Source organism: Perca fluviatilis, chromosome 3 (assembly GCF_010015445.1).
Source record: "Perca fluviatilis chromosome 3, GENO_Pfluv_1.0, whole genome shotgun sequence".
Classification (NCBI taxonomy): domain Eukaryota; kingdom Metazoa; phylum Chordata; class Actinopteri; order Perciformes; family Percidae; genus Perca; species Perca fluviatilis.
In genome coordinates this window covers 38223988-38251021 of record NC_053114.1, presented here as the reverse complement: position 1 = coordinate 38251021, position 27034 = coordinate 38223988, and the positions used below count along the sequence as shown (strand labels likewise).

The following is a 27034-nucleotide window of genomic DNA, read 5'->3' as shown; positions in this document are numbered from 1 at the left end:
AAATGGTTAGTGTTCAAAATGTTATATTATTTACATGTGAAATGTCAACTGTCTCCACACAGCATTCTATTGTTCTAATGTGGATGATTTAGAAATGAAAGCTGATTCTGCTATTACACTAAGTGAGTCACTTGATACAAGCTTGAGGTAAATGCTTTAAATGTAACAGCTGAATTTATAGTGTATTGACCCCAGCCCTGGGTCTGCACAATGTTTTTATGTACACAAATATTGCACTTAACACCAGTGATCAGTAGCAAGTACACTTTACTCACCTGTACTATGCAACTATTGGGACAATCTGCTTGTTATACAAAATTGGAACAATGTAATGTTATTGAGTGCTAAATGCAATAACTTAGTTATTTTTTGATGGTAAACACTTAACTTTTTTTATTGTACTGTTTATTGGTTTTCATTATTAAAATGAAACGTATCTATACTTTCATGTGTGTGACTGTGACCATAATTATTAAGAATCGTTTCCGGTATTGCTTGCGTAATTAGGTAATATGTCGTTGTTTCCACAAGGGGGAAGCACTTCACTAGTAGGCCCCTTACAATGAGGCTTCTGTAATATTGTTGTCATTTAAACATTGCATCATCATCATAATCATTTCCATTTAGCATTCAGAGAAAGATGTGATACTGTAAACAGGCCATGTGTAACTTTTTCCACAAGGTGAATGACACACACACACAAACACACACACACACACACACACACACAACCCACACACACACACACACACACACACACACACACACACATCGAGGAAACTTTTGCTGTAGGCTTTTTATTGACCTATCTACATCTAGTTTCTGTAGCCTACTAAATGCTATATTAAACAAATGAAATTATGTATATGAATAAATTAACTTAATAAGAGTGTCATGAAATTGAAAAGGCGGCGAGACTTGTTGCTTTCACTGGGCGGGTCTAAAATGCTGTTCGCCATGCGGGGGGTGTCAACTGAAGGGGAGGAAGAAAAAAAAAACGACTGAAGGGAGTTACCTCAGCGCTTTCCGAGATATGAGATCGGGCCATTTTCCAGTCGGTCCCCTTTTCTATTAAAGAAGAAAATCACAGGGGGAAGAAAGACAGAAACACAGGTACATTTGGAGTGGTCGCGCCGAAGAGAGCATATAGCGCCTTTCTGCTGGCGGATCAGTCGGTATCTACGGTGCATGCACAGCTGCCCCCGTGCGCGCGCGCGTGTGTGTGTTTACAAGTGTTTGAACGAGTGCCACAAACAAGGGAAGGACGATAAAGCCAAGGAAGGAGGGATGGTGGACAATTCAAGCAGTAGTAAGGCACAAATGGTAAGTCGTGGATCCGGCTTGGCGTACCTTTACATTTCTGTGATCTGTAACGTTACGTTAACGAGCTAAGAAAACAAACTCCGAAAGACACACTTTGAACGCCTCATTTAACGTCACGGGAAAGAGTCAACGAGCTTAACGTGACCTTTTCCAAAAGAAAAAGAACTAAACAATTTAGGGCTAATTTGACCATATGGTAGGTTACTTTTTTAATTATTTTACAATTCTATGACAACACTAATACAGCTTTTAGAAAAAATGACTGACGTTAATAAGCTAGTTTCGCTTATTTGTACCGTTACAGTAATTCATCCTAAAACCCTATTACGCTTACGTTATCTACGTATTTTGAGGATGTGGCAGCTAAGCTAAATGCGGAAAGGGTGTACCATTTTTTTGGTTGTTATTTTTAACTGTTTTAATTGACTTCTATTCACTTTGGTGTTTGTGTGCTCTATTAAAGATGTCTGGATTTCAATTTACCCTCCTTTTCATTTAAAACTGACGTTTCTATTGGATGCGAACGTAATTTGGAAGCAGTTCATCTCCCAATTTTTCTAAACGCAATAGTTGGGGAAAGTTGTTCACCACTTGCTTTGATGAAGGCGTTTAAACGTGTAACGGATTTCAATATGAGAATGAACTAAACTGTAGGCCTACTACTCACAGTAAGTTAATACCTAAAGTGAATAACTAACATTTTCAATTTCCCCCCCCTTCTGGTACACCCAAATAATCTTTCGTGGTTGGCTGCTGTAACTTGATGTCTAATGTTAAGCGTAGCAAGTTTTAAATACAAGGACCTGATGTAAATTATATGGTTGGGTTATCCATGTTTTTGTATTATTAAAAAATCAGGCTCCTTCCTTTCCAGTGTGCGTTTGGCCTACACATGTGTGACATGTCTTTTTTTCATCCTGTAATTAGATAAAGGGGGTAGGAATTAGATTTTAGTATAGGTCATCCATGACTCCTTCTCTTCCTCCCACAGCCCAGCATGTCTCAGGACCCTAGTGTGGCCTTTCCCCAGAGCAGCTCTACAGGGGGGATGAAGCTAGAAGCAGTAATGGAGCAGCTCCAGCGCCAGCAGCAGGCCCGACTGGAAATGGAGCGCAAGGAGAGGAAGCTGCGAGAGGCCCACATCATGTATGCTCAGCAGGTTGCTGCCCAGCAAGCCATCCTGGCAGCTGCCCGAGCTTCTGGGGCCAGCTTCATGGGCAAAGGCCTGCCTGTAGGGGTCCCTGGTGGTGGGATGCCTCCCCGGGTCTCCAACCAGAGCAGTGTGGACTCGGAAAGAGAGGATGATGAGGACAGAGGCCGGGATTCCGGGGATGAGGATGACGACAATGAGATGATGGAGGGGGACGAGGGCAGTGACGATGAGGATGAGGGAAGTGCCAGTGGTCTGGAGTTCCTCCGCAAGCAGACCCTCGCTTTGCAGCAGAGTGCCTCCCGCATCCCGGCCCGTCCCTTTGGCAGTTACTCTGCGTCAGCCCCCCAGAGGGCCGCATCCCCACCTATCAGAGTGAAGCAGGAGCCTGACGAGGGCCTGTCCCCTGCTGGGCCTCGCTCTGCTACTTCTCCTAACGGACAGGCCGACTGGGGCTTTGATGACTTTCGACAGGTTAGTGCCCTTCCTTGGCTCCTAGCCACACCATTTGTTTTTTTTCTTTTTATATCTTCAATTCCTCAAGACAGAGCTGCATAATCAAAACACTGTTCATTGAGACCCAAAGGAGTAAGGGCCCTCTCCCGTTGAGTGCTTTTTGATTTCTCAGCCCAGCCCCCTGCTGTGAGCAACTGCTTGATCTTGATTGTGGGACAAACCTCTCCAGCACTATCTTTGTGTGACGCATCAAATCTCTGTGGCTGGTTGACCGCCGATTGGCTTTTGTGGCTAAAAATCCTCCTAAGTAAGGCCTGGCAGTGGGCCAGGCTGGGGCGCAATGTGTTCACACTCATTAGTTCTCTCCCGTGTGTGTGTGTGTGTGTGTGTGTGTGTGTGTGTGTGTGTGTGTGTGTGTGTGTGTGTGTGTGTGTGTGTGTGTGTGTGTGTGTGTGTGTGTGTGTGTGTGTGTGTGTGTGTGTGTGTGTGTGTGTGTGTGTGTGTGTGTGTGTGTGTGTGTGTGTGTGTGTGTGTGTGTGTGTGTGTGTGTGTGTGTGTGTGTGTGTGTGTGTGTGTCCCTCCCTCTTGGCTCTTTGCTCAGGCTTTGGTTTGGCTCCGATCCAGGTAGTGGAGTCAGCCAGGGCAGGACTGCTGCTGTGAGGCTGTGGGTGGTTGGCCGGGTCAGCACGAGGATTTTGGGTGGGTGGGATGTTTGGATGTTGTACACAGTAGCAACCTGTCACACCCCCCCCCCCCTCCGCAACCCAAGAGTTTCGGCTGTGTGCCAAGTGCACTTTCCCTTGAAGGTAAATATTGCCTCAGCACAGTGTTACCAAACACTGGCTTTTAAAATGGCAGTGTTTTCCATACATTGATTTATTTGTAGTGGATTGTATTGATTTTCTATATTTCTTAATATTGAAAATGGGTAAAATCCTATTTCATTGTAGCGCTGCGCACAGTGCATTGATTCGCTCAGCCCCTCCTTGTCCCTACAAACGCATTCGGACCTGTCTGGGAAAAGCCCTGCGGCTGCCTTCTCTGCCGACATGACTGCTTGACCGCAGTAAGCCTCTGGCTTTACCGTATATCTACTGCAACTGCTTTCACGAGTTCGGGGCAATCAGACAGTCTTGTCTGAACTGACTTACTGGAATATAGGTCTTCGTTACAGCCTATAGTTTGTAAATGACATAGGTTGTATAGAGAAAGCTAGCATTAGCTAGCATATTTGCATTTTTGCCAAGCCAGAATGTTCAGTCTGTCTTCAATTTGTTCAATAATAATTACCTGTCGGGATCACTGGGAAACCTCAAAGCTAGTTTTGGATTCTTACTTAGATCATTTGAGCAGAAAAGCTTGTGGTTCTTCATGATTGACATACATGTAACCAGGGTGCGATTTGCGGGGGGGGGGAGGGGCGGCGTGTGCGATTTCCCCATTTCTGATCTACATATCCCTGCCTCTGCTGAATTATTTTTATCCCGATGGGGACAAAAGAATCTCCCCCCCCCCCTCCCTCAAAGTGATCATCTACTTCACCAATAGCCTATACCATGTATTAATTACATACCTAAAATAGAAGTATTTTAAACTGCGCTGTAACATGACCAGTCTGTAGTGCCATAGAACAATAAAATCCAGCATTTGCTGGTTGTATTTAGCCGCTACAGAGCTCCGGGACGCCGGCTACCAACGGCAGTTGTTTAGCCGCAGACTGTGAGTTGGGTACAGGCACAGCCAGATAGCGGCCCTTTCAGGGGCCATGGTAGTTGAGTTAAGCCAGAAAAAATGAGCATCATCCGGCGCTGACAGTTAAGTTTAGGCAACAAAACGACAAGTTCAGTTTAGAAAAAAGATCGGATTTGGATTAAGATGGAACGAGCGAGCGTTTCCTTGGTGAAAGGATTTTGTTTTCGCTGCAAAGTAAACTCCAGGCACTGCTAGGCACTGTCAGGCAAGGACACTAGTGGTGCCATCTAGCGGTCGGGGGTTTAAACACAACATAAACCTAAACCACTGTCTTACATTTTTGCATGTAAAAAAAAAAAATTATATATTTTTTTTAAATAAAAAATAAATAAATCGATATTGTCTTTTTGAAAGTCGATACAGTATTGCAAAATAAAATGTTCTTACACCCCTAATAAATAAGTGTTTTGGCATGCCTGGCCGAGTGTCTCTATATCCATGGTATTGAAAGGGGGATTTAATTCTTGCACGTTTTGTTTTGTATCGTTTGGATTTGAACAATTCTGATTCCGATTCATCCTTTCCATTCCGGTTCTTATCGATTCCGGTTCTTATCGATTCCGATTCTTTGAGGGGTGGAGGTGAAACGGGTCACATGCCTATTTTCATAAATAAGAGGAAAGTTTTATTTTGATTCATTGGTGGTTTGCAGTTTTACAGGGCTTTTTCAATGTAAGATAAAGCCACACTAGAGCACTGCTTACTGTGCTCCAAGGCTGCAACACAACGAGCTCCTGGTCGCTTCGGAAACCAAAACTTGCGCATATAAAATTGGGAAACGATGATCGGATTTGAAACCAAATCCTCTGAACGATTCCAATAAAGGAACGATTCTACTGGAAACGTAATTTTTGAAACTATTCAAAGTAGGAATCGATGCCCAATCCTAATCGCACCCTGCGTGTAACTGATGCTTTATGTTTTTAACTTTACTTTGATATTAATCAGGGCAGCATTCATTCCAAAATGCGGCTGCGCTGTAAGTGAGCCCTCTTGTGACTGTTGTGCAAAAAGGAACATCAGATATTATTATAACCTCTTTGGCCTAATGTTAGCTACGATAGCTAATGTTACCACTTGTTAAAGCGGACCACTTCAGTTAAGTTTAACCAGGCCGGTTCTATGAAAAAAAAAAAAAAAAAACGGCAGAGAGAAACAGACTTAACTCAAAACACTGTGGTGATGCTGGTGTGGCTTCGGAGCAGCGCGCTGTGGATCCAGAAGACTCTCCAGATTACATGTAAATCACGCTATCCTTGCTGTCTCTGCTCAAACCCCTCAACAGTGACAGAAATAAAATTTGAAACTGAAAAAAAAAAGGGTGACATAAGAAACCAATCGCATTGGTCCCCCAACCACAAATAGACTGTGATTCTGTGGGAACCGCTGAACTGGGAACCAAGCCGAGCTACATGCCGTTTAGCATCATAGCTTGTGACATAGCAGGTTTGAGAGAGCTCAGCAGCATGTGGGTGATATAAAAAGCCTGAGTTGCACAAGAGTGGGTAGTGTCAGAGGACATATCTGAGCTTGATCAGTGGCTTATCATGTGTCTGGCTTTTATTACTGCCTATTTAAAGGCAAATGTCTGTGAAGGTGCTTCTCTAGACCACATTTCCATATTTAGGGAAAGCAGTAATATAGAGGTGGGATGAGGAAGCAGTAGTAGTCTTATTTTTATTATTACTTACTGTATATCAAGTAGAGCCTCTGCGCTCACAGGGATCTGCTTGAGATGATGTATAATTATATATAAGATCACATGCATATTGTATGAAATGGAGTATCATTGCATTGTTTGGGCTGCTTATTGTTTCCATAAGTGTCAGAAAAAAGTCGAGTAAGTAGTATTCTACTTCGAGATGGCCAGACTTTGTATGAATGTGTCGGAACAGAAGATCACAGCAGCAAAAGTTGCAGCTGACCAGTGCTCTGTCTGTGGCTCGGTGTCTTTTATTAGGAGAGCCTGGGGGTTGGGGGAGGCATTATGGGACGAGAATTGGTCTGGCCTTTTTTTGTTTCCTCTCCTTTATCTTTCCTGTCATTATGTCAGCTCTGCAGTATTTAATGACGGCTCATCTCTTCAGGCAGTTTCAGGTTGCACCACTTTAGGGGGAGGGGGGCAGTGGAGGCAGGGGAACTGTTTTTTTTTTTTGGGGGGGGGGGTTGTTTTATGTCATTGTCTTCGAGAGGCCAGAGACAATTCTGGCAGATGCCGCAAATACCGCCCCCCTCCCTATAATAATGTAGGGAGCACATTTTATTATGTTCTTAAAAAGCAGTTGAGAGATTGGATGGCTAGCTAGAAGGGACAAGTGTATGGAAGACCATTTACATTAACATTTACATGTAGCCAGTACCATTAGGTGGAGGCTTTTACCCAAAGCACCCTGTTTGCGAATGCTGTGACCACTCTGACAGAGCTACTGCCATGCTCTCGAGACCGATAGCAGATCCTGTAGAAACAGTTTGGCTTCTGATTTCATCCAGAGCAGAGTCCAACAGGATAATAATGTCCGTTTGCTAGTTCATCAACATTTCAAGCAACATATAATGGTGATTTAAAAAAAAAAAAAAAAAAAAGTATAAAGGTCCTACTGTAGCTCCTAAACAATGGGTGGAACATGAGTGTCATACTGCAGAATAAGAACAAACATTGCATATCCCTGTAACAAGGTAATGTTTAGTTGTATGTAAATTACCAGCATCTTAACACTTGACTGACAACCATTTGATTAATCTGTCTTGAAGTCCTGTACTCCTGTAAGTGTTTTTAGTGTATAGAAGTGTTGATGGCCTGTACAGGTCAGATGGGGGTGGACAGACATGGGTAGCCAGTGTTTTCATGTCAGTGATGTATGTGTGGTGACCTCAGCCCTGTCCTAAACAGCAGAGTAAATAATTGTCAAACAAGGGGATGGACAAAGGCGTCGCATAGAGAGAGAGAGAGAGCCAGGGTGGGCAGCCGGCCGGCCTCAGCACTCTGGCCTCCACCGCAGTGGGACAGAGGCTGCATGACCCCTGTAAATCCCCCCCCCACCCACCCACCCACCCCGGCTCTCATACACACACGTGTCCATAGACCCCTCTACTCCTTGTGATAATCCCTCTGTGATTAATAGTTTTAATCATGCCTGCAGAACAGCAGATTGTGTCTTACGTCCCACTGTGTTGGTGGTTACCGCGCTTCAGTCGGATTGGCTGGGTGTTGTAACCGAGAGGTGTTGTGTGGTATACTGCAGTGTGTGAATGCAGTGGCTTTTCGTTTTACAGATTTACAGGTTTTATGTCCACGTGCTGTTTGTTCCTGTACAACTCCGTCTTCCGACAAAGTTGAGGTAGTGAGCAGAGCATGTCTAGATTTGTAATACTGTGATCACAGAGGGAGAGTGACAACACAAAGCTAGAAACCGATGCGATTCTTCTCTCAACACATAGCAGGGCTGAATAACAAGTTTAAGGAGTGCTTGTCAGGTGTGAAAGTAGGCCTCAACTTGAGAGATTAGTGACCACATTTGAATGTGTCTAATTCTGGCGTTGGTACTCTTGTTCAATGATATCCCAAGATTCAATGAAGAAAGTGATATTACAAATACTCAACATTGGACAATGTGGTTCTCTTTTTCATTATGTCACATAGACTAACAGCCAAGAACGTTAGCTCAGTTCTAGAGCTGCAACGATTCGATGAATCGGTTTGTCAACTTTTCAATTAATCAGCAACTATTTTGATAATCGATTAGTCGGTTTGAGTAATTTATTTTAAGACAAAAGTAAAAATTCTTTGATTCCAGCTTGTTAAATGTGAATATGTTCTAGTTTCTTCTCTCCTCTGTTGACAGTAAACCGAATATCTTAGACATTTGACGACGTCATCTTGGGCGTTTTGGGATCAGGCTTAATTACAAGAGGGTGGATAATTGGCCCCTACAGCCTGATTACATTTTTCTTGACATTTGGATCGGAAATGCTGCAAACCAGGATGAAATGGCGTTTGAGAAAAAGGGGTATTGCCTTAACCCGAATATAATAGTATTTATTTTTATTTTTTTAACTGCATGCAAACACACTGATGGACACACAACCCAGTGGTCTGTATATAGTTTTATGGATCAAACAAAGCTTCAATGCAAATAATTTGCATTAATGATTTTAAGTAATGAAATTATTTGCATTTCAGCCCTACTCTCATTTGCTTAGGCAGAACAGAGGAAGGCACACCTTGTCTACAACTTAGGTCAGGGATTCATTTGACACAAAGAAAGGACCAACAGTCCACAGTGGTCCAAATCTGGTTCCTGGGGTTAACTGTGCATCTGTCACGGCTGAGCACTGCCATCATTTTGCCAAACCGTGAGCCCTGCTTCTGCTGCTCAAGCACTGACACCTGTCTGTTGATCCAGCGCTGTTGCATAATTTAGCTGTTGCCCCAGCAACACATCAGCCAGGAAGTGAGGAGCTGCACGGCTGCAGCACAGAGATCAATAAGGATTGTGTGTGAGCTCTTAAGCAGGAATGTTTGGCCTCGTTTATGGTTCATTTATGATAAAGGAGGACGGCATTGTATTTAGCAGATGGGACTCAGGTTGTCATTTTGACAGTGGAATGTGGAACAAATCTACTCGGGTGAACCAGTGAATCAGCTGCAGTGTTGAAGGCCACTGAATGTGTGAGAAATGTACAACCATATCACCGAGTCTCTCACTAGTGTCACGGTGAGAGCTAGGAGCCCTCAGTGCCTGATGCGCATGCTGCATATGCCAACCCGACCTGGTTTCTGCTTTCTGAATGTTACGCTGGTGTCTCGCATGCCATAACTGTCAGTGGGTTTTAAATGGTGTACTTAGTCTAGTTCTGTTTACTGGACTTCCTGTTAGGCTGATGTAATAAGGCTGGAATTACCATCTGACCCCTATTTGTACAAAGCGCTTGCAAATGGAGGTAATTCAGATGAGAAACAATGAGGAAGGCTGAGGGCCATTACAACATGTTACAGTGGCTTGTTCAAAACAAGAAGCGTGACTGTGTGAGACCTGCATGTATATTTCTCATGTGCAATGTTCAAACTGTTAGTCTGTGTTAAGGTTTTCAGCTTCCTGTCTGTTAAGGCTTTGACTTTTGCCCCAAAATCATATTCGAAGTTTGTTTGTTTATTAATATTAATATTCGAATATATTTGAATATTTATAAATAATATTTTGAGCATTAAATGCCTTCAGTAAGTATTGGTATCAAACTTAAACTTAGGTGATAGAATGATTTATATAGGGTATTTCACACTGTTCCTTATGGTCTCCTAATGGGGTATGTAACATTGGTTGGGCTGAAAATGGCCTGGTTGATATTTTATTGGCCCTTATGCATCCCTGTGTTTTGGCCCTATTTGTAACAAGAGCTTTTCTTCCAAATATGGTATGCTCATGAATATTTAGATGAGCTGCGCGCTGATTGGTTGAGCGAATTGCCGTACACACACATGAGAGAAGCGCTGATTGGTTGAGCGAATCCCCAATATACATACATTAGAGAAGCGACAGAATCTCATATTCCAGACACTGCAATGTTTCCTTACCAAATTCACTTCTAAGACTTTTTTTTATCCGAGAAATCAACTATATAAAGCTCAAATATGGGCCGTTTTACGAAAATTGATGGCTAATTGCAAATATGGTAAGACATGTCAGACTTTAGGAGCTCCACACAGTCTGACGAGAAAGCGGCAGCCTGCTGGGCTCCATACCCAGCGCAAAGTCACCCTTTGTGGATACTGCACTACGGGGCTCCGCGGCCAGCTGCCGGCATAACTATAATATATTTACGGTTTGAATTTCGTCACGCCACTTATATAACATCATTCCCCAATATCTTATAAAGCTAATGGAGCGATTTGATTTTAAGGCATTTTTATGAACGCGAGGCGTCTTTGTAGGGCGAGCAGCTGCTAGCTATATGTCCCATTCAATACAATGGGGAAATATCGCAGCTAGCTAGCTACACTTTCGGCATAACTATAGTATATTTACAGTTTGAATTTCGTCACGGCATGAATATTACAGGTTCCCCAAGGTGTTACAAAGCTTAGCTAACAGTTGTCCGATTTCGGATTTCAATTGAATGTATTTTTGTGAATGTCAGAGTTAGGAGGAGGCTAGCTTGCTCTCATTGATGGACTCCAGCTCACCGCGGGCTCTATCAATGAGACTTGCGGACAAGAGGCGTTTATTTCCCCAATTGTTTGTTTAAATAACTCAACACACATATCCATTATAAGATTAACTGGAACCTGCGGGCTGCGGTAAGAGATTAAGGGTGTAACAAGCTCGCTGACCGCACTCTGTCACTCACCGGCCGGCCGGTAGCAGGAAGAGGGGAGGGAGAACAGCGAGCTGCAGGCAAGGGGGTAAGCTTCGCTTCAGAACTCGAGCCATCATGGCGCCATTTTGTTGCTAACTGGCCATCACCTCCTGTTAGCATTCCGCTTACCGCCATTTTTTTTTTTACGTCACTTGACTGAGAATAACTTTACATCCGAAACGTTTAAAGACTCGATTTGTCCATTGTTTAGTTCTAAAGAAACACGACAACAGTATAAAGGCTCCATTACCTTGTACCTCACGTTATGGCTCCGTAGCAGATGTTTTTGTAAAAATAGGATAACTATTGTGTCATAACCAAGTGACTTACTGTCGCAGTAGAGGAATTACCGTATAGTACAGGAGAAGCTCGCGGGCAGTTTCGACTTTCCGTTAGCTGTTTAGGTTTAATTACTAATGTTAACTAGCATGTTAGTTAGCAATAATTAGCCTGTGCTTATGTTATCTCCTTACATATACCTACACTCTCCGTCTCTGTAAGATTGGGAATGATTGAGATTTCTCTTGGCACAGCTACCAGAACACATACAACTTTCAGACACGTTGCTCACGTCACATTTACGCTGTCTCTGTCAGTTGGAGGCTGCGCAGTAAAGCTGGCCATCACCGGAAAAGTGCTTCTAATAGCCTTCACTGGTCTCCGTCCAGAGCAACGGGGTCTATTGGTCCATTAATATATATGTCAATGGCTGCAGGCCCTGGAGCTCTGTCAGGGCAGCGGCGTTTGGTAGTCCAGTCACCCAGAAAAGGGTAAGTATTGAGGTATCAAGGTATTTCTCTCCTGTGGCCGCCAAAACGGTCACCTCTCTCTTCTGTTCTGTGACTGAGGAGCAGCCCCGCCCTCCCCTCTGTGCTCTCTCCTCATGTGCAGCAGCACTGAGCAGGCAGGTAGAAAGAGAAGGGACAGAGTGCGGGGACCAGTGTAGGTAGGAGAAGCAGCGGTACGCGACGGGAGAAAGACGCCGCTGAGCTGGCCTGGCCCTGGGCATGCCAGCCTTCTTTGAGAATGAATGCAACGGGGCAATGCAACGCTACCAAGCCACGGCCGAGAAACGTGCGTCGCCGCCAAGTGTACTTACATTTTGAAATGCGTGAAAAAGCCTCGGAATCTGAATTGAAAACGTTTACAAGCAAACACATTTACAAAAAATAATGCCCATAGCAGGTTCGAATATTAAGAGCTACCTAATATTCATTCGAATATCATTATTATTTTTTTTAAATATTCGACTGATATTTGAATAACGAAGTTCGGAGTCAAAGCCCTACTGACTGTTCACTTTTCTGTCACACTGACAGCAATGCATGCATAACAAAATGTAGCCTATACATTGTTTCACATGTAAATTATCTTATTATGTCATTATGTGTCGAGGAATATACAAATACCCAATTTCTTTTTTACAGATCACTCACTCAAATTTTCTTCATTTCTTTTTGTGAATGTGAATCACTTTAATTCCTCGCCAGGTTTTCTGTCATCTGGATCACTTCATGAGTACAAAATGATATTACTAATGACATTTGTGATGAATGGCCTGGACACTAAATGGTTAACCTGATTTCCAAATAAGCTTTTCCCCCTTAGCTACACTAGCTAACATTGATCTAAATACAGATTAGGTTGGCTGAAAACCCTTATTTTTAGCTCACGGGGATGAAATTCCCCTCAACATTTTGGTTGACCTGCCCTTTCTTTGTCTATTTCTGTTTTCATGTCATACATTTGTTCAACCACAACAACTCCAAAATGAATTTGTGTGCACACTGTTAGCATGTCTTTCTATTTAGCATTAAACTATCAAAACACTCTTTTCCCAAAGTTGGTTTTTAGTAGCATTGTGAACAGACAGCAGTGAGGTGTAGTGTTTACACATTCATTTATGTGGTGCGTTTCTCTGGGAATTTTTCAGTTTATGTTTGTAGTTCAATGCTGTGTGACCCTTGCTTTGCCTCATTAACAGCAGGCCTTGGCTGCTTGGGTTGGATGGAGGCGACTGGGCTTTTATCTCTGGATTGCCTTTTTTGATGGCATTTTTCTGATTGATGCTACTCAGTGCTTAATGTAGCCCGACCGGTATGGCTATGGTTGAACTGGTGTCAGTATGGAAACAAATAAAGGCAAAATTCATGATGCCTAATTATATTTTGGTCTTCCAGTTTCCAGTAGAGTTGACATATAGGCAATATTGGAACATTGAATTTAAGGCTGAAACGATTCCTCGAGTAACTCGAATAATTCGATTACTAAAAATCCTCGATGCAAAATGATTTGCCTCGAAGCTTCGTTTAATTCTATGAGTTTAATTAATCTCACCAACGTTGTATTGCTCACGGTGTTTCCGCACAGAGGATTATTACTGCCATGAAGACTGACGGCGCAGTTTACAAAATGAAGAAAAGAAAGAGCGTAAGGTGCTATGAGAAGAGACAGGCTGGAGAAAACGACAGAAAGTGTACAAAGTTTGGAATCCGTTCAAACGTAATTAAAACGAAAACTCTGTACAGTGTATCTACTGCAAAATCGAACTAGCTTACCACGATAATAACTCGACGTCAATGCTTCAGCATCTCAACAAAAAACATTGAGTCTAACTTAATCCTCCATTCCATGAAGTGGACCCGACAAAAGTAAATCCGTCGTATGGACGATGAAATGCAACAACTACCAAAAACAAAGACAAGAAAATGCGTAGTGGGGACCACAATTTGATCTAAAGAGCTGGAAAAACAGCTGACTGTTGCGCACCATTTTCTCTCATGCTCTCTCTTCACGGAGAAACAGCTGATCAACGATCTACTAGCATAAATGTAACAGAGCTGTGTGACATTGTAATCAAATATATAAATGAAAATAGGCTGAGTATAACTAATATTAACATATAGGCCTATATACAGCTCAGTCTCAGGTTGAATCTTGTAGTTCTGAAAGTTAAGTTACACAACTTAAGGTAATGTTTATGTATGTTTAATGTATGCCTTAGTTTGAGGTTGTTATTGCATTTCAGAAAATGTTTTCTTTAAAAAACAATGTAATATGGCACTTAAACGCACTTAATAGGTTTAGTTTTTTAGAAAAGTGATATTGTAAGCAATGTAGGCAATAGAAATGTTGCTTTTTCCGAAAATTAAACCAAACTATTGTATATTATTGCTCTTCAATAAAACAAAAGTATTTCTTATCCGATTACTCGATTAATCGATGGAATAATAGGTAGAATACTCGATTACTAAAATAATCGATAACTGCAGCCCTAATTGAATTTAATTTGAATTGTCTGTCGTATTTTTAAAAATAGTCACAAATGGAATAGGGATGCCACATTTTTTTTTTTAAGACTTTGTAACAACAATGTGTGTTACCAAACATTTTACAAGAAAAGCTATTCGTTGATGATACTCAATATCTGGAGAACCTCTCTGGTCAAGCTTTAACTAAATGGGTTTTATTTCATTTTTTTAAATGTTAAAGTTAAACGGCAGTGGGCAAGTAATGTAGGCTAATCGGTGTATGCTGGAACACTGTGTAACACCCATAACGCTGACTACCGTGGCAGGCCTAATATGAAGTGAAGTAATATAATTTTGTTCTTCAAATCTTTCAAATTAATTATCACAATATTATCCAAATAGCCCAGCCTGTGAGCTGTGTATGGCAAGGACCACATTATGATACAATTATTTAAAAAACTAAGATGGTGATATTTTTGACAGCCATGAATCTGGATAAACTGAAAATCTCCAGTATCACGTGTGCCAATGCTCTCTACTTTTTGATGCCATTTGTCATGTGCTCAAGCTCAACACTGCTGGCCCAAGTGACCTGAACTTGCTCAACTGAGATTTTAACAACTTTCTATTTTTTGGTACATTAGTGTGGATGGCAAACATCTGTTAAATTACCTTAAATGTCAGTGTTGGTGGGACATTTTTCACATGCAGATGCTAGTTTCAGTTTGATCTGATTTAGCGTGTTAGGTGTAATCGGGCTAGCATAGACCAAGCTACAGTTTGTGCTGACCTGCTCTTAACAGCCACGTGTGGACAATTTCCCCTGCCCAGAAATAGAGGTATTGAATTTAGTAGGGAGATGAAGGTGGGAGAGGGGGTAGGAGATACTGGGGAAGGAGAAGAGGGGTTAGTGGTCTGGCTCAACACACTACACTGCCCCACCCAGAGGAAACATTCCAGACGGAATTAAAGAGTTAACTCTTCAAACAGTGAACATTCCCACCGGGGGCTCCCAACAAGAGACAGGGGGTTTGATGGGGGTGGGTGGGTGCATGTCCGTGTTGTAGTCAGGCCCCTGATTGGTGATCTTTCAATTCATTTCACTCAGTGTCGCAGGGGCTGTAAAAGGAAAAAAAAGCCAAAGGGCCTGAATGGGAGGAGCTGAGTGGGAGGGCCCGCTGGTGCAGGCAGAGACACTTTTTTTTTTTTATCTGTCTGAGTCCCAAAGGGCACATCTGCTGCTGACAGAAGGGAGGAGGCTTCTCTCGTTGTGTCCAATCCACTCACTTCGGCCACACCGTGACCTGGTCAAACGCAGCACTAATTGGCAGTATGTAGTCTGTTATGATGATCCTGCCATTTAGGGCCATCCCGAATATCATTTTTGGGGCTTCGGTGAGAAATATGCAACTAATATTCAAAGCGTCATCGAAGCGGTCTCACAAAGTCCACCATACTTTTTCAAATTCATTAATTCGAATACTGATTCGGATGTCCATCACCAGCTTCGAAGCGTTTGGGTCAGCCCTGCTGCCATCCACACACAAGACTACTGGATCTAGATTGTCTTAGGTTATTCATTCATCTATTAATCGTCCTGCATCTTTGAGAGCATCCTACTGTGCTCTCCATCATAGGGACCACAGATGTAAATTAGCTGTATAGCTAACTCTGGTACAGGGCTTGAACTGTGCATGGTCCCTAACAAATAAACTAATAAAATAAACGAGAAACGCTTTACATCATTAGTTACATTTTTTTTACTCTACACTGTTAATTTGGGTGAAATATGTGCCACACGAATACCCTAGATGGAGAATACTTGGACCAAACTTATTTTAAATCGAGCTCTGTAGTCCCATGGTCAAAAAACATTTGGCAATCTGTGTTTCAAAGTATTTGCAGAAGAGCTATGTATTTTCAACTGAACAGTTTTTCTAGCAGTATGCCCCTTCAAATGGATATCCAACATTTAAATATCAAATAAAAATGTTCACTGGGCTTTTATTTTATAAATGTACAAGTGGCAATTGTAATTCTGTCGTAGATCGTATTTGGACTTTCCTCGTTCCTTCGTGGAGATGGAAAACACAGCTGTTACGACGTTGAAATGCTCATTTCCTTTGTGGCTGTTATTTATGTGTCGGTGATTTGCATTGTGGACATGTTTGCATAAAGTTGGGCCCCTGAAGTCTGAGTGTCCCACACCTCCATTCAGATTCCACATTACTTGCACTAGTTGAATAACAGAAATGTCTTCATGACACAAAGACGTATGTTGTGCTTTTTCAGCAGAACCAATTTTAATCTCACTTTCCAAATGTAGCTGTAAAGAGCACAAGCCCTTTAGCTGAAGTAATCGCTCCTGCAACATCCTGCAAATGACTGCCCTCATGCACATTGTCACTGTGGGCCACGTTGCTCGTCTCCATTTAATTGTATTGAAAGGGAAAAAAGTTCTCACATTTAAATGCAAATGTTGCACGTCCGTTAGAGTTGTCACACTTTTTTCCCAAATTGACCCTGGAGGATTGACTTCCCTGCTTCTGATGGAAACTGAGCTATTGATGCCTGCTGTAATTTGATCAGTTGGTAGTGAAACCACAAGCCCCCCCCCACACCCCCACACCTCCCCACACCGCTGGTTCCATTCGTCCTTTACAACCACTCCCACTCAGCATATCTCAACACCTGCTCTTTAATGAAGGCAAACAGAGAGGGGAATAGCCAAATGAAACAAAGACATCCACCAACCCCTTTGGCAGCTGCAGGGAAGTGGAGCCAAGGTCATATAGCCTAACACTGTTCAGCAAAGTCTCCTTGAGTTTTATATAGGCTGACTTTATATAGTGATGTATACAGTACACATGCACTGTATATAGACTACTGTCCACATTGTGTGTTGCGGTGACCCTTGGCACGGTATGCAAGGTCTTGTCCTTGTACCATGTACAGTATGGTCAGTATGTTTGAACTTGTTGGTCTGTCTTTGCACCACTGCTCACATGGTTCATGTGTTGCATGTACTACTTACTTTTGAGTTTTCCAGCATGAAGCCATTTCAAGAAACTATTCATTTATTTAAGTGTAACCATCCTCTTTTTAACTATTTGACACAAATATTTTTGAACAATAAAATCATTAAAAGTATTCTGATACGCGTGGCTGGGTTGGTTCAGTGGGTAAAGCGGGCGCACATATACTGAGAGGTTTATGCCTCGACGCAGAGGTCCAGGGTTCGAATCCGACCTGTGATGATTTCCTGCATGTCTTGCCTCTCTCTCTCTCTCTCTCTCTCTCTCTCTCTCTCTCTCCCTCTCTCCCCCCCCTTTCTCACCTAGCTGTCCTATCAGTTAAAGGCGGAAAAGCCCCAAAAAAAATAAAAAAGTCTTCTGATACTGTCATCAGTCACTGCGGATTAGAGCTTAGTGGTATCATTTAATTACTTTCGATTCTAGTGTCAACACGAAACCTGGATTTTGGTACTGAAAGCTGGTTTCTGGTTGTTTTTGAATTTCATTGTTGACGGAGATCCACACCATGACGATGCTAGGACACAAGTGTTTTCCCCATGTAAACAACATTTTGTGGAAATGTAAATTTAAGTTAAGGCTCTAGCGTTTTAATGGAGTGCAGATTGTATATGGATTGGCCTTTTTTATATTGCTGATATTGATCAATTGAAATGCCCTGATCTAGCCAGTCCAAACACCTGCTAGACAGCAGGTGAATCAAAAATAGTTTGCAGTCAAAATGTAGGCTGCCTCATATTGAGGATATAAAGCAGCCACAACTTCCTCCAACTGGCAAACTGCAGTTGCAGACCAAATATATGGTGTCTTTGGGTCAGCCAGTGAGGAGGTGTGGCGGTGAGGAGTGAGAGTTGTTTATTGTTAGTGCCTTTCTTGGCTGTCTTCTACCACTGCTTTGGCTGAGCTCCAGGCTGATGTCAGGGCCCTGTAGGTGCTAACTGGGACACTGTGTCATGGCCCTTGGGTAAACACAGCAGAGAAGGAGGTGAAAGAAGTACAGCAGGCTTTCCTTTCACTATAGCCTGCATACTTTTCCGTCTGCACAGTCATTGCACTGCCTGCCAAAATCCCATGTAGTTTATAATAGCATGTGGCCAGGTTGTTTGGCTGCCAAGTCTTCAAACACAAATCGAGTGTAATCGTATGCTTGTAAGAGGGAGCTACCAGCAGAGGAGGAAGGAAGAAAAGGAAAAAAAAAAGGCCCTGGCTGCTGCCCAGGAAACGTCACATTACACTGAAAGCAATGTGTTCACAGCTCAGCTTCCTACACTTACATTCTACATTCAGGACTGTACATCCTCCAAAGCTGCTCACTTCCTGAATGACAATCATCACAAGAAACCAACAGTAAGCAGCATGTCTATCAAAGCCACTGGCTAGTAATCCTAAATGTTGTGCTAGTATATACACAGCTTCATATAGGGGTAGGGGTGGGGGTGGGGGGGGAGATTCCTACTAGCATGAGCAAAGTCCTGTTTGTAATCTAGTAATTCATTCGCAGAGTTTTGTTGAAGAATATGAACATAATAAGATTTTCTCTTCTTTTGGACAAAATCTCTTTTGCAGATCACATGCTGAGAGCTTGGATTGCTATGCTTTTAATAAATGTTCCGGAAAAATCCAAAATGTTCTGTCTCTTAAATAAGTGTTGGTATGTTAATCAAGCTAAAACAAATAGGTTACATCTATAAAGCTAAATACTATTTGATTTTGCAATTAGAAAGGGGAATGTCAGACTATTGTCAGACCCTTTTTTAGATTAATGTTTGCATGGTTGCCAGTAGCAGACAAATTGCTGGATTCATCACTTGCAAGGCTTTTATTGAATCATTTCAGATGAAAAAAAACAAACACATCAGGATCTGACCTATAGCTTATCTGGTTAATAGACAATCACACAGAAAAGTACTATGGACCATGTCAACTGCTGTCAATAATTTAAAAAGCCACGTTAGTAAATGATTAAAGAGTGGCACAGAAAATTGAATTATTAACAGCAGGGATTAGAGTGAATGTAGGTTATTATAAGAACTAAATGTTGTAGTATGAGGAAGATATCATAAATGCTACTTCATTGTTTGGTATCATTTAGTGTGATGGAGCGTACAGTGCAGACTTTTTCACTTGAGCTTTATTTGACACAAGAGAAATATAACCTTGTCCGTGTCTTTAGCTGCACATTACCAGCCGGTAAGCTACATTGTGTCTTTTATTGGGGTTTTTTCTGGACATGCGGCAGTAGGCCGGAGCGGAGCGAGAACAAAAATACTCGGGGATCCTGCTTTTGATTTCGATAGTCGAAATCGAAAGCTCATTTTGACCCGTGACGTCCCTAATCGGCATATTCATGTGGAACATGGTTCAGTAATGTTTGTGGCAGATTTGGGATGCCCCAACCCCCAGTAGAGCCAGCCTTGGTTAGCCAACCATCTGGTCAGACAAAGACATCTCAGGTTTTCCTGCCCTAATGAAATGTGATTAGAAAACCTGAGGAAGCTCCACACTTTCAGCACAGGGAGGATGTGTGGTCAGAGCATTTGTTTTGTCTGTTGAGAACATTTTAACAAAATGAAATGCATTTGGAGGCAGCGTTGTTCTCCGTTGATGGAATGAATCGCAATCAGACATTAAGTAATGCATGTGAACTTTTCATGAGTGAGTGTACGTATAAAAATGAAGGCAAGTTAGATCATGAAATAGAGCACTTGTGCTTTATTGAGGATTCGGTAGCAAGCTCTTTACAGTTTTCGGTTGAAACAATAACGACCTATAGGCTAGCTGGGCACAGCAGAAGCTGAATTAAATTTAAATAAGGATGAGTAAATGTACTGTGCAAACATCTGCTTACCTGTAATACTGTCATGGAAACCCTGCATGTCTTTGGATTTATTGATTTTACTATTCACAGTATATGCTTTTGCTGCTGTTGTATTACATTCAGTGATAAGTTTGGTAATGTACTGACATCACAGGTGGTCATTTGAGTGGGTCCCAGTCCTTAAATAACTTTTTTTTTTTTTTTTTTGTCAATGTTGGGGAATTGGGGAGAAGGTTAAAGAAAAAGGGATGGAGAAAGAGTTCGAGGAAATAAATATTATTAGCAGGGGAGTAGACTGACATGTTGTGTGTAACCTGAAAAGCTGCTACATTAAAGTTCAATAAAAGCTTGCGCTGGTCTTCTGTACAGCGGAGCAACAGAAGAGGAATGAACAAGAGCTAAGGGACAGTATTATAATTAACTGAAGTGATACCGTGAAGTTCGGTGTTACCTGTCGGTAATATGCTAACGGGATTAGCATCGCAAAGTCTAGAGACGTCATGAAATTGATGGTGTTAAAAATGCGCCCGCGTGCATTTACCTTTTGTAGACTGCAGGCTGTGGGAGGATTTCAGACTGGACACTGCAGCACACCAACACGGTGCTCTGTTCAGACTGAAGCTGCAGGTGGGAGACTGAGAGCATCTCAGGGCTAGCGTTTGTGTGTGCGCTCTCGCATTTTTGTTACCTCTTGGGGACCTTTTTTTGTGGGTGTTGTCAAGGAGGTTTAATAAGAACTGTGTGTATGTTTCTTTTGTGGTTTTGAGGTTTATTTTGTTTTATTTCTAAGATTTCAACACATTTTTTGTTCACAATGTGGCACTATCGAGGAGCATGCTCTTTACGCATGGATAGTGAGCTACTGGGGTTTTTTTTTTTTTTTTAAGGGAAGGGCCCGGGGCGTTCCCCCCCCCCCCCCACTGCATTCAGTACTCTGTTTGCTCTGTTATCTATATCATATACCCTGCTGCTGCAGCAACCCAATTTCCCTATGAGAATCCTTACAGTTTTATCTGATCATATATACTACTCTTGTGATGTCTGTGAATGGACTGAACTGCAGCATGAATTGAGAGCAAGCATTTCATTAGGTTCAATGCCTTGAGGCCGTCAACAATTTAAATATCTAGTTTGACTAAGCATAATAATCCACCTGCCAAATATAGTTTTTTCTTTTTTCTTTCTTATGCAGAAACCCTCTTATGGACCCCACTCCACTTGTGGATCTGTGTTTGTAAACTTGGTTAGGTAGACTAAAGGTAGGCTATATGTATGTGACTATAAATGTTTATGATTAGTCTCGCATTGCCAGACCTTCCTCCGCAGCGCTCCTGAGGAAGGTCTGGCTTGTCCACACAACATTCTGGGATGGGAGAAAAACTTGCTCTGGTGGAACATGTGCACGTTCAAAAGTTGTTTTGAGTCCTGCAACAGAAAACTGAGATCAAACTGGATTTACCCTGCAGAGATCTGAGAAAAGGTTTCCAAATTCCAACACAAAGAAAGCGTAAGGTAACGGACATCCGGACGAAAAAAATCCGGCGGTCTTTCCCACGGCAACGGAGCAATCCCGGAAGTGGAACGTCGTGGATGAAGACTAATGACCAGAGCCTGTGATGCTGCGTGTCATGAGTAGTTTTTCGTAGGACAGGGATTGCACAATAAAAAAGGTTGACGGCTGTAACCAGAGCAGTGTAGATGGTACTGCTTTTAGCATTGCTCCCTTGCAGTATTTAAAAATGATCCACCAACAAGAAAGACCAAACAAGCGTTTTTTCCTTGTGCACATGACTCACTCATGACTATGCTCATATTCTCAAAATAAAAGAGAGAGTATATGATTTAAGATCAGCCTATTCTATTTTTCTTCTTGACATTTGTAGGCTACAGCTTGGTTAGACTCTGTTTTAAGGGGCCCATCAGGTGTAGCTAACATAGCTGACTGGCAATTACTGACAATGATATCTTGTACCAGTGCATATGGATGGTTAACACACTATTCAGGGCCGGTTCACAAGTATAGAATGCCCAGAATTTGTTCGGTGTGTCTTTTGTAACGATGAACAGAGCTTATTGGCTACCATTTGCTTTCGATGTAATGCAGGCATCATTTATCTTCCATATTACCATGGCACATTACTTTGCTGGTCACATACAAGTATAGTGTAGAGTTAATGAGAACTGTGTTCTCACTTTTCTAACCAGTCAAAAAGTGCAAATGACCAATGGAGAAAAAAAAAAGTTACTATTTCACAGGATGGCTAACATTTTTAAACCCGTGAACTTGACAGCTGCTGGCTAAAATTAGCTTCATAATGGTTGCATGCCTACCACAGCAATAACACAATGTTTTGCTTTCTTAAATTTTTGATTAATAATTTCCACACTAACCGTGAGTTTGGTTGTCTTTTGAGTGTCCAGTAGAGATGTAGTGGCTTGTTGGCCCCTGGAGATGAGCTCCAGATGCGTGACGGGCTGCATCATCCTAGCCCACGTCCCAGGGGGGTACAGGCCTGTCAGAGGTGGAATGCCCCTGCACACTTAACGCTAGCTGAGAGGAAACAGATATCTTTGGCTCGGAGCAGAGAAATAGCTCCCTATCGATTAGACTCTGCAGAAAGCTGTGAATTGCGCTTATGGCTTCAACATTTGATACTGCAGATTCAGAGAGATAGTCATAACACTAACTTCTCTGATGGAGGAAACCCTGGGAATAACGGGCTTGACCCCCTCCACCATACGCCAAACAAAGAAGTCATTTGCCCATCTGACTACAGACGTTGTGCCCTCTGTCATTTCATATGTAATGAGATGTGATGTGTCCTAATAGCAGTGATGTTTTTTTTCTTGATTGGGAATGTATCAAGTTCCTGGCGCTGTCAGTATAATGAGAATGTATATAAAGGCCTATCAGGTCTGTGTGATGTCTCCAGCTGCCATTAGCATGGGGGTGAAGTGGATGCTTGCTCTTTGAAAGATGTGAGATATGCATGGTATTTTTAGCCAAAGCTTTTAACCCAGAAGAAACGGCTAATAGCTGCTTAGACCTGAATGCAGCAGTATGTCATTGATTACAAGGGGCCCCAAAAATGTGGTTTTATTGTACAATTATTTTAGCCTAAATGTGCTGCGAGAACATGAATTTGTGTCTTTGTGAAGTGATAGCTTTGCATATTTGAGACAATTTAATATCTGCCACTGTACACTTCACAGAGCAAAACTAATAGCTTCAAATCAAATAATCCGTGAGGGGTTGCCAAGGGGGCCCCCATGCAAGTCTGTGCATAGTTTAGTTGGAAAACCTAGTCTCTGAGGTCTAGTTTCTTATGGGCCTTAAACACTACGGGAAAGGGTTAACTAATGGAGTACTGTATGTGGTGGCACAGATGTGATTCACTAAAATGTTTGCTCTGCCTGTGAAAGGGTCTTTGAACCAATGAGTGTGAACTTCTGGCCACACCAGCCTATAAACGTTGCATTTGTGTGAGGCAGCGAAAGGGGCCAGCTAGTGTATTGGGGGATGGGGCCTCTGCCTGTGGAATGTGGTGTCTTGGTGAAAGGGCTGGAGCTGAACAAATGCAGTCAGTTTATTTGGCAAACCAGACTTGCTGGTCACTAACAGACATGTTTACCCAGGAACTAAATATGCAGATCCACCCCTTTCTTTCAGACATATCTCTCTCTCTCTCTCTCTCTCTCTCTCTCTCTCTCTCTCTCTCTCTCTCTCTCTCTCTCTCTCTCTCTCTCTCTCTCTCTCTCTCCCTCCCTCCCTCTCCTCCCCTCTAGGTGTAAAATTGGATGAGGTGAAAAAAGTGTGTTGATCAGTTTTTCTTCTGCGTGTGTCTGCCTGCCTGCCTGTCTATTTTCATTCTGTCTTTCTATCTGTGACACCCCATCTCTTTCTTTCTCTTTTTCAGCTTTGTAATTGGAGTGATTAATGGAGGGAGGGGTGGTCTTGCCTGAAGGCCTGTTTTTCAGTGGCCTGTTTAGAGGTGCTGATGCCGGGGCAGGTAGCAACACGTTCTGCCCTGGACGTTTAGCCCCTTGTCCCTGCCACTTTGTCTGTTCCCCTCAAAAGCCAGAAATCTCTTCCAGCTACAAACATGACCGGACACTCCGAGGCAGGCATGCCCCTGGGTCCTGTTCTCTGCTGCCGGCCTGCTCACATGTGATATGTGGCCTTTTTTATGCTCCATTATAATTCTTAACGAGAGCAGAGAACCAGTAGTGTATCTGTTTGTAAGCAGGATCTTTACCATATGTTCCCGGGTGGCAGTGAGATTTACTTGCCTCTTGTCGCACATGGAATCACCATTAGCCAGAGCCTTTGTTGGTGGCAGCGTACGGGCAGCTTGAGATCCTTTACAGTGGTTAGCAGAAAAAGAATGCCGTCCGCTCAGCCCAACTCCCAATGCACCCGCCCCTCACCCATCAACCCCTCCCCACGGCAACAGCCATTATAAATGATTCCTGGAGTCCCGCTGTGGGATCAAGACCAATTATTTGATTTGGATTAGAGATTGCTGCCCCCCACAATGCTCGTTTTTACAGGCATGCTGAGAGGAAGCAGATTCGCTTTCTTTGAAAGACTTAAACTTAAGGCATCAGGGCTGTTATCCTCCAGTAGCTGAGGAAACAGGCTTAGTACTGTATATGCAATCTGCTTTAATCATAAAACCAGTTCTCTTTAAAAATAAGTGTACAATGCAAATACCTATAAAGTTATCTTTTATATCTATCTTGGGTCACTACAGTACATTTTAGTCACATTTTAGAAAACTTTTAACTGCTTTTCTAGTAAAATGTGCAAGTTTGCAAGCACGTGTAGCCTCTTTTCTTGCTACTCGACATTTATCACTATTGTTGGCTGTGATCCAGTTTTTCTGCTGGAGGCCTTGATTGTGATTAAATTACTGCCTCTGTGTCTGTTTAAGAGATTTCCCTTGCTGAACTGTTTTGACAGGCAGCAATTTGGCTAAAAAAGATTAGTCCGGGAATGAGATGTTAAGAGTACCTGTGGGATGAGAGGGGCTCTACTGTTATTGTGAGGTCCTGTTACTGGTGTACAGGAATGCTGGTGAATTTCACTAGTCACCCTCCCTCCTGTGTCTGTATGCTGGCACTGCTCTCACTGAGAGCACAGTGCCATTTTGTTACCCTTGGTTTACTAGCTGGGGTTGCTATAGGGATTTTGCTTGTGTGTGCATGTATTTTGTTTTCATTGAGGACAAAGGGTGGCTGTTTACACAGTTTCTTTTTGTAGACAACTGCAATTTGATTAGGGTTTCCTATGGAAACCTTCACTGTGTTAGTCAAAGTTGGGGTGTTGGGGAAGGGGTTAGATCACCCTGGGAGCTGTGATCCTGCCCTCATCTCAGTTTCCCTATAGCGGGGCTGTAGATGACTGAGGATGATGAGTATTGACGTGTTGTGTGAGATTGCGTCCGGAGGGGGCTGGGGACTTCCCTTGTGTTTGCACATCCAGGGCTATTGATTTGCCTACTGTTCAATGGCTGTGGCCCAGGGGACTTGGTCTGTAGGGTGGGACACAGCTGAGCCATGACAGTAGCTCAGAGCGGGAAGACAGGGGTTAGGGTTATGGCTCAGGGCTAACGGGGCTCTAATGTGGCACGGGCCTCTCTTCATTAGGCCTTGTTTGGTCTGCAGGATTAAACAGGCAGGCTGCAAAACAACTGTTTTCAGGCCCACTCTACATTTGAGATGAGGTATTGTGTCACTTGTTTTTCTACCACCCCACCAGTCAGAGTCCTCCAGCAAGAGTCAACACAATATGCAGTTAGCTATTGTGGAAATGTACTCAATCCAGTTTTTCCCTGCTTTCATGATCTTGAGATGATTCCCAAAGTGAGTCTAACACAATGAGTACACCCCGAGCTCAATGGCTGCTATTTGAGCCCACTCAACCTCCTACTGAAAGAGTGAGGGCAAATCACATGATGCTTTTATTAAGAACAAGCCTCTTCATCTAATAACAGCTCCACTATCAAATTGGAGAAGTGATGTCAACATCCTGAGCAATCAATGCCATCCATCCCCCACTCCCCAAGCAGCAGCCATTAACCCTTCTTGTTCCGGCATGCCTGGCCTCACTAAAATGGTGGCTCTACTCCAGACATCTTTCAATAATGGCTGCGTAGAATTACCCTCAAGCTATGCATCGACATTCAAGTAGAAGTGTGTTGCGTAGTTTTTCCCATACACCTGGAGGGACATACAAAGAATGTCAACTTGTTGCAGGCGGAAGGTTGTCCACTGTATTGTGTACATTGCTGTCACATAAATACACAATTCAAATGCATGGATTTCACAACTGGTGAACTCAAAGTGTTTTAGGAAAAGAAGCCAAATCCTCCCCAGCTGAAAAATTATTTGTGAGGACTCAAAACTGCAAGTTAATTGTGTCATCACTATAGTAGTAGAGGGTGACTTAACTTTTTACAAACTCTACAGAATAATACCAAATAAAAATGTGTGAACATTAAGTGGTGACCACCTAGGCAACTTACATGAACGTCAGAAGACCTGTAGACCCCCACTCAAAAAAAAACAAACCTTTTCATAGCCAGAACTTCGTTTAGGTACAGAGGAACTGTTTATGTACGTCAATGTGTGGACAGCTTTTTCTCCCCCACCCCTCCTTGGCGATGACCAGCTACTGCTCACTTCTTCTTATCCCTGATTTGGCGCTGCGCCAGTCAGTCACGTTCGGCCATAATATGATTAGGCCACCCACTGCCCGGCCCCTAAACCTGCTAACAGCATGAGAGAGAGACAGAGAGGAGACATGGGCTGCTTAAACATATGAAGGCTTATATATTTATATATATAGATAGAGATATAGATATAGAGATAGATAGAGATATAGATGGATGGATAG

The 27034-nt window shown here is 42.7% G+C and overlaps 1 protein-coding gene across 2 annotated transcripts in view; it reads left to right on the top strand.

Annotated features, from left to right (window-relative positions):
• The first annotated feature begins 902 nt into the window (after positions 1–902).
• Positions 903–27034, top strand: part of LOC120555797 (AT-rich interactive domain-containing protein 3B-like) — a 62545-nt gene continuing 36413 nt past the window's right edge. Inside the window, exons 1-2 of one of the 2 annotated variants that reach the window (XM_039794876.1) lie at positions 903–1323; positions 2315–2947. In XM_039794876.1, the coding sequence (XP_039650810.1) occupies positions 1189–1323; positions 2315–2947 (768 nt within the window). In that variant the 5' untranslated portion in view covers positions 903–1188. The other variant, XM_039794878.1, reaches the window with a different exon arrangement.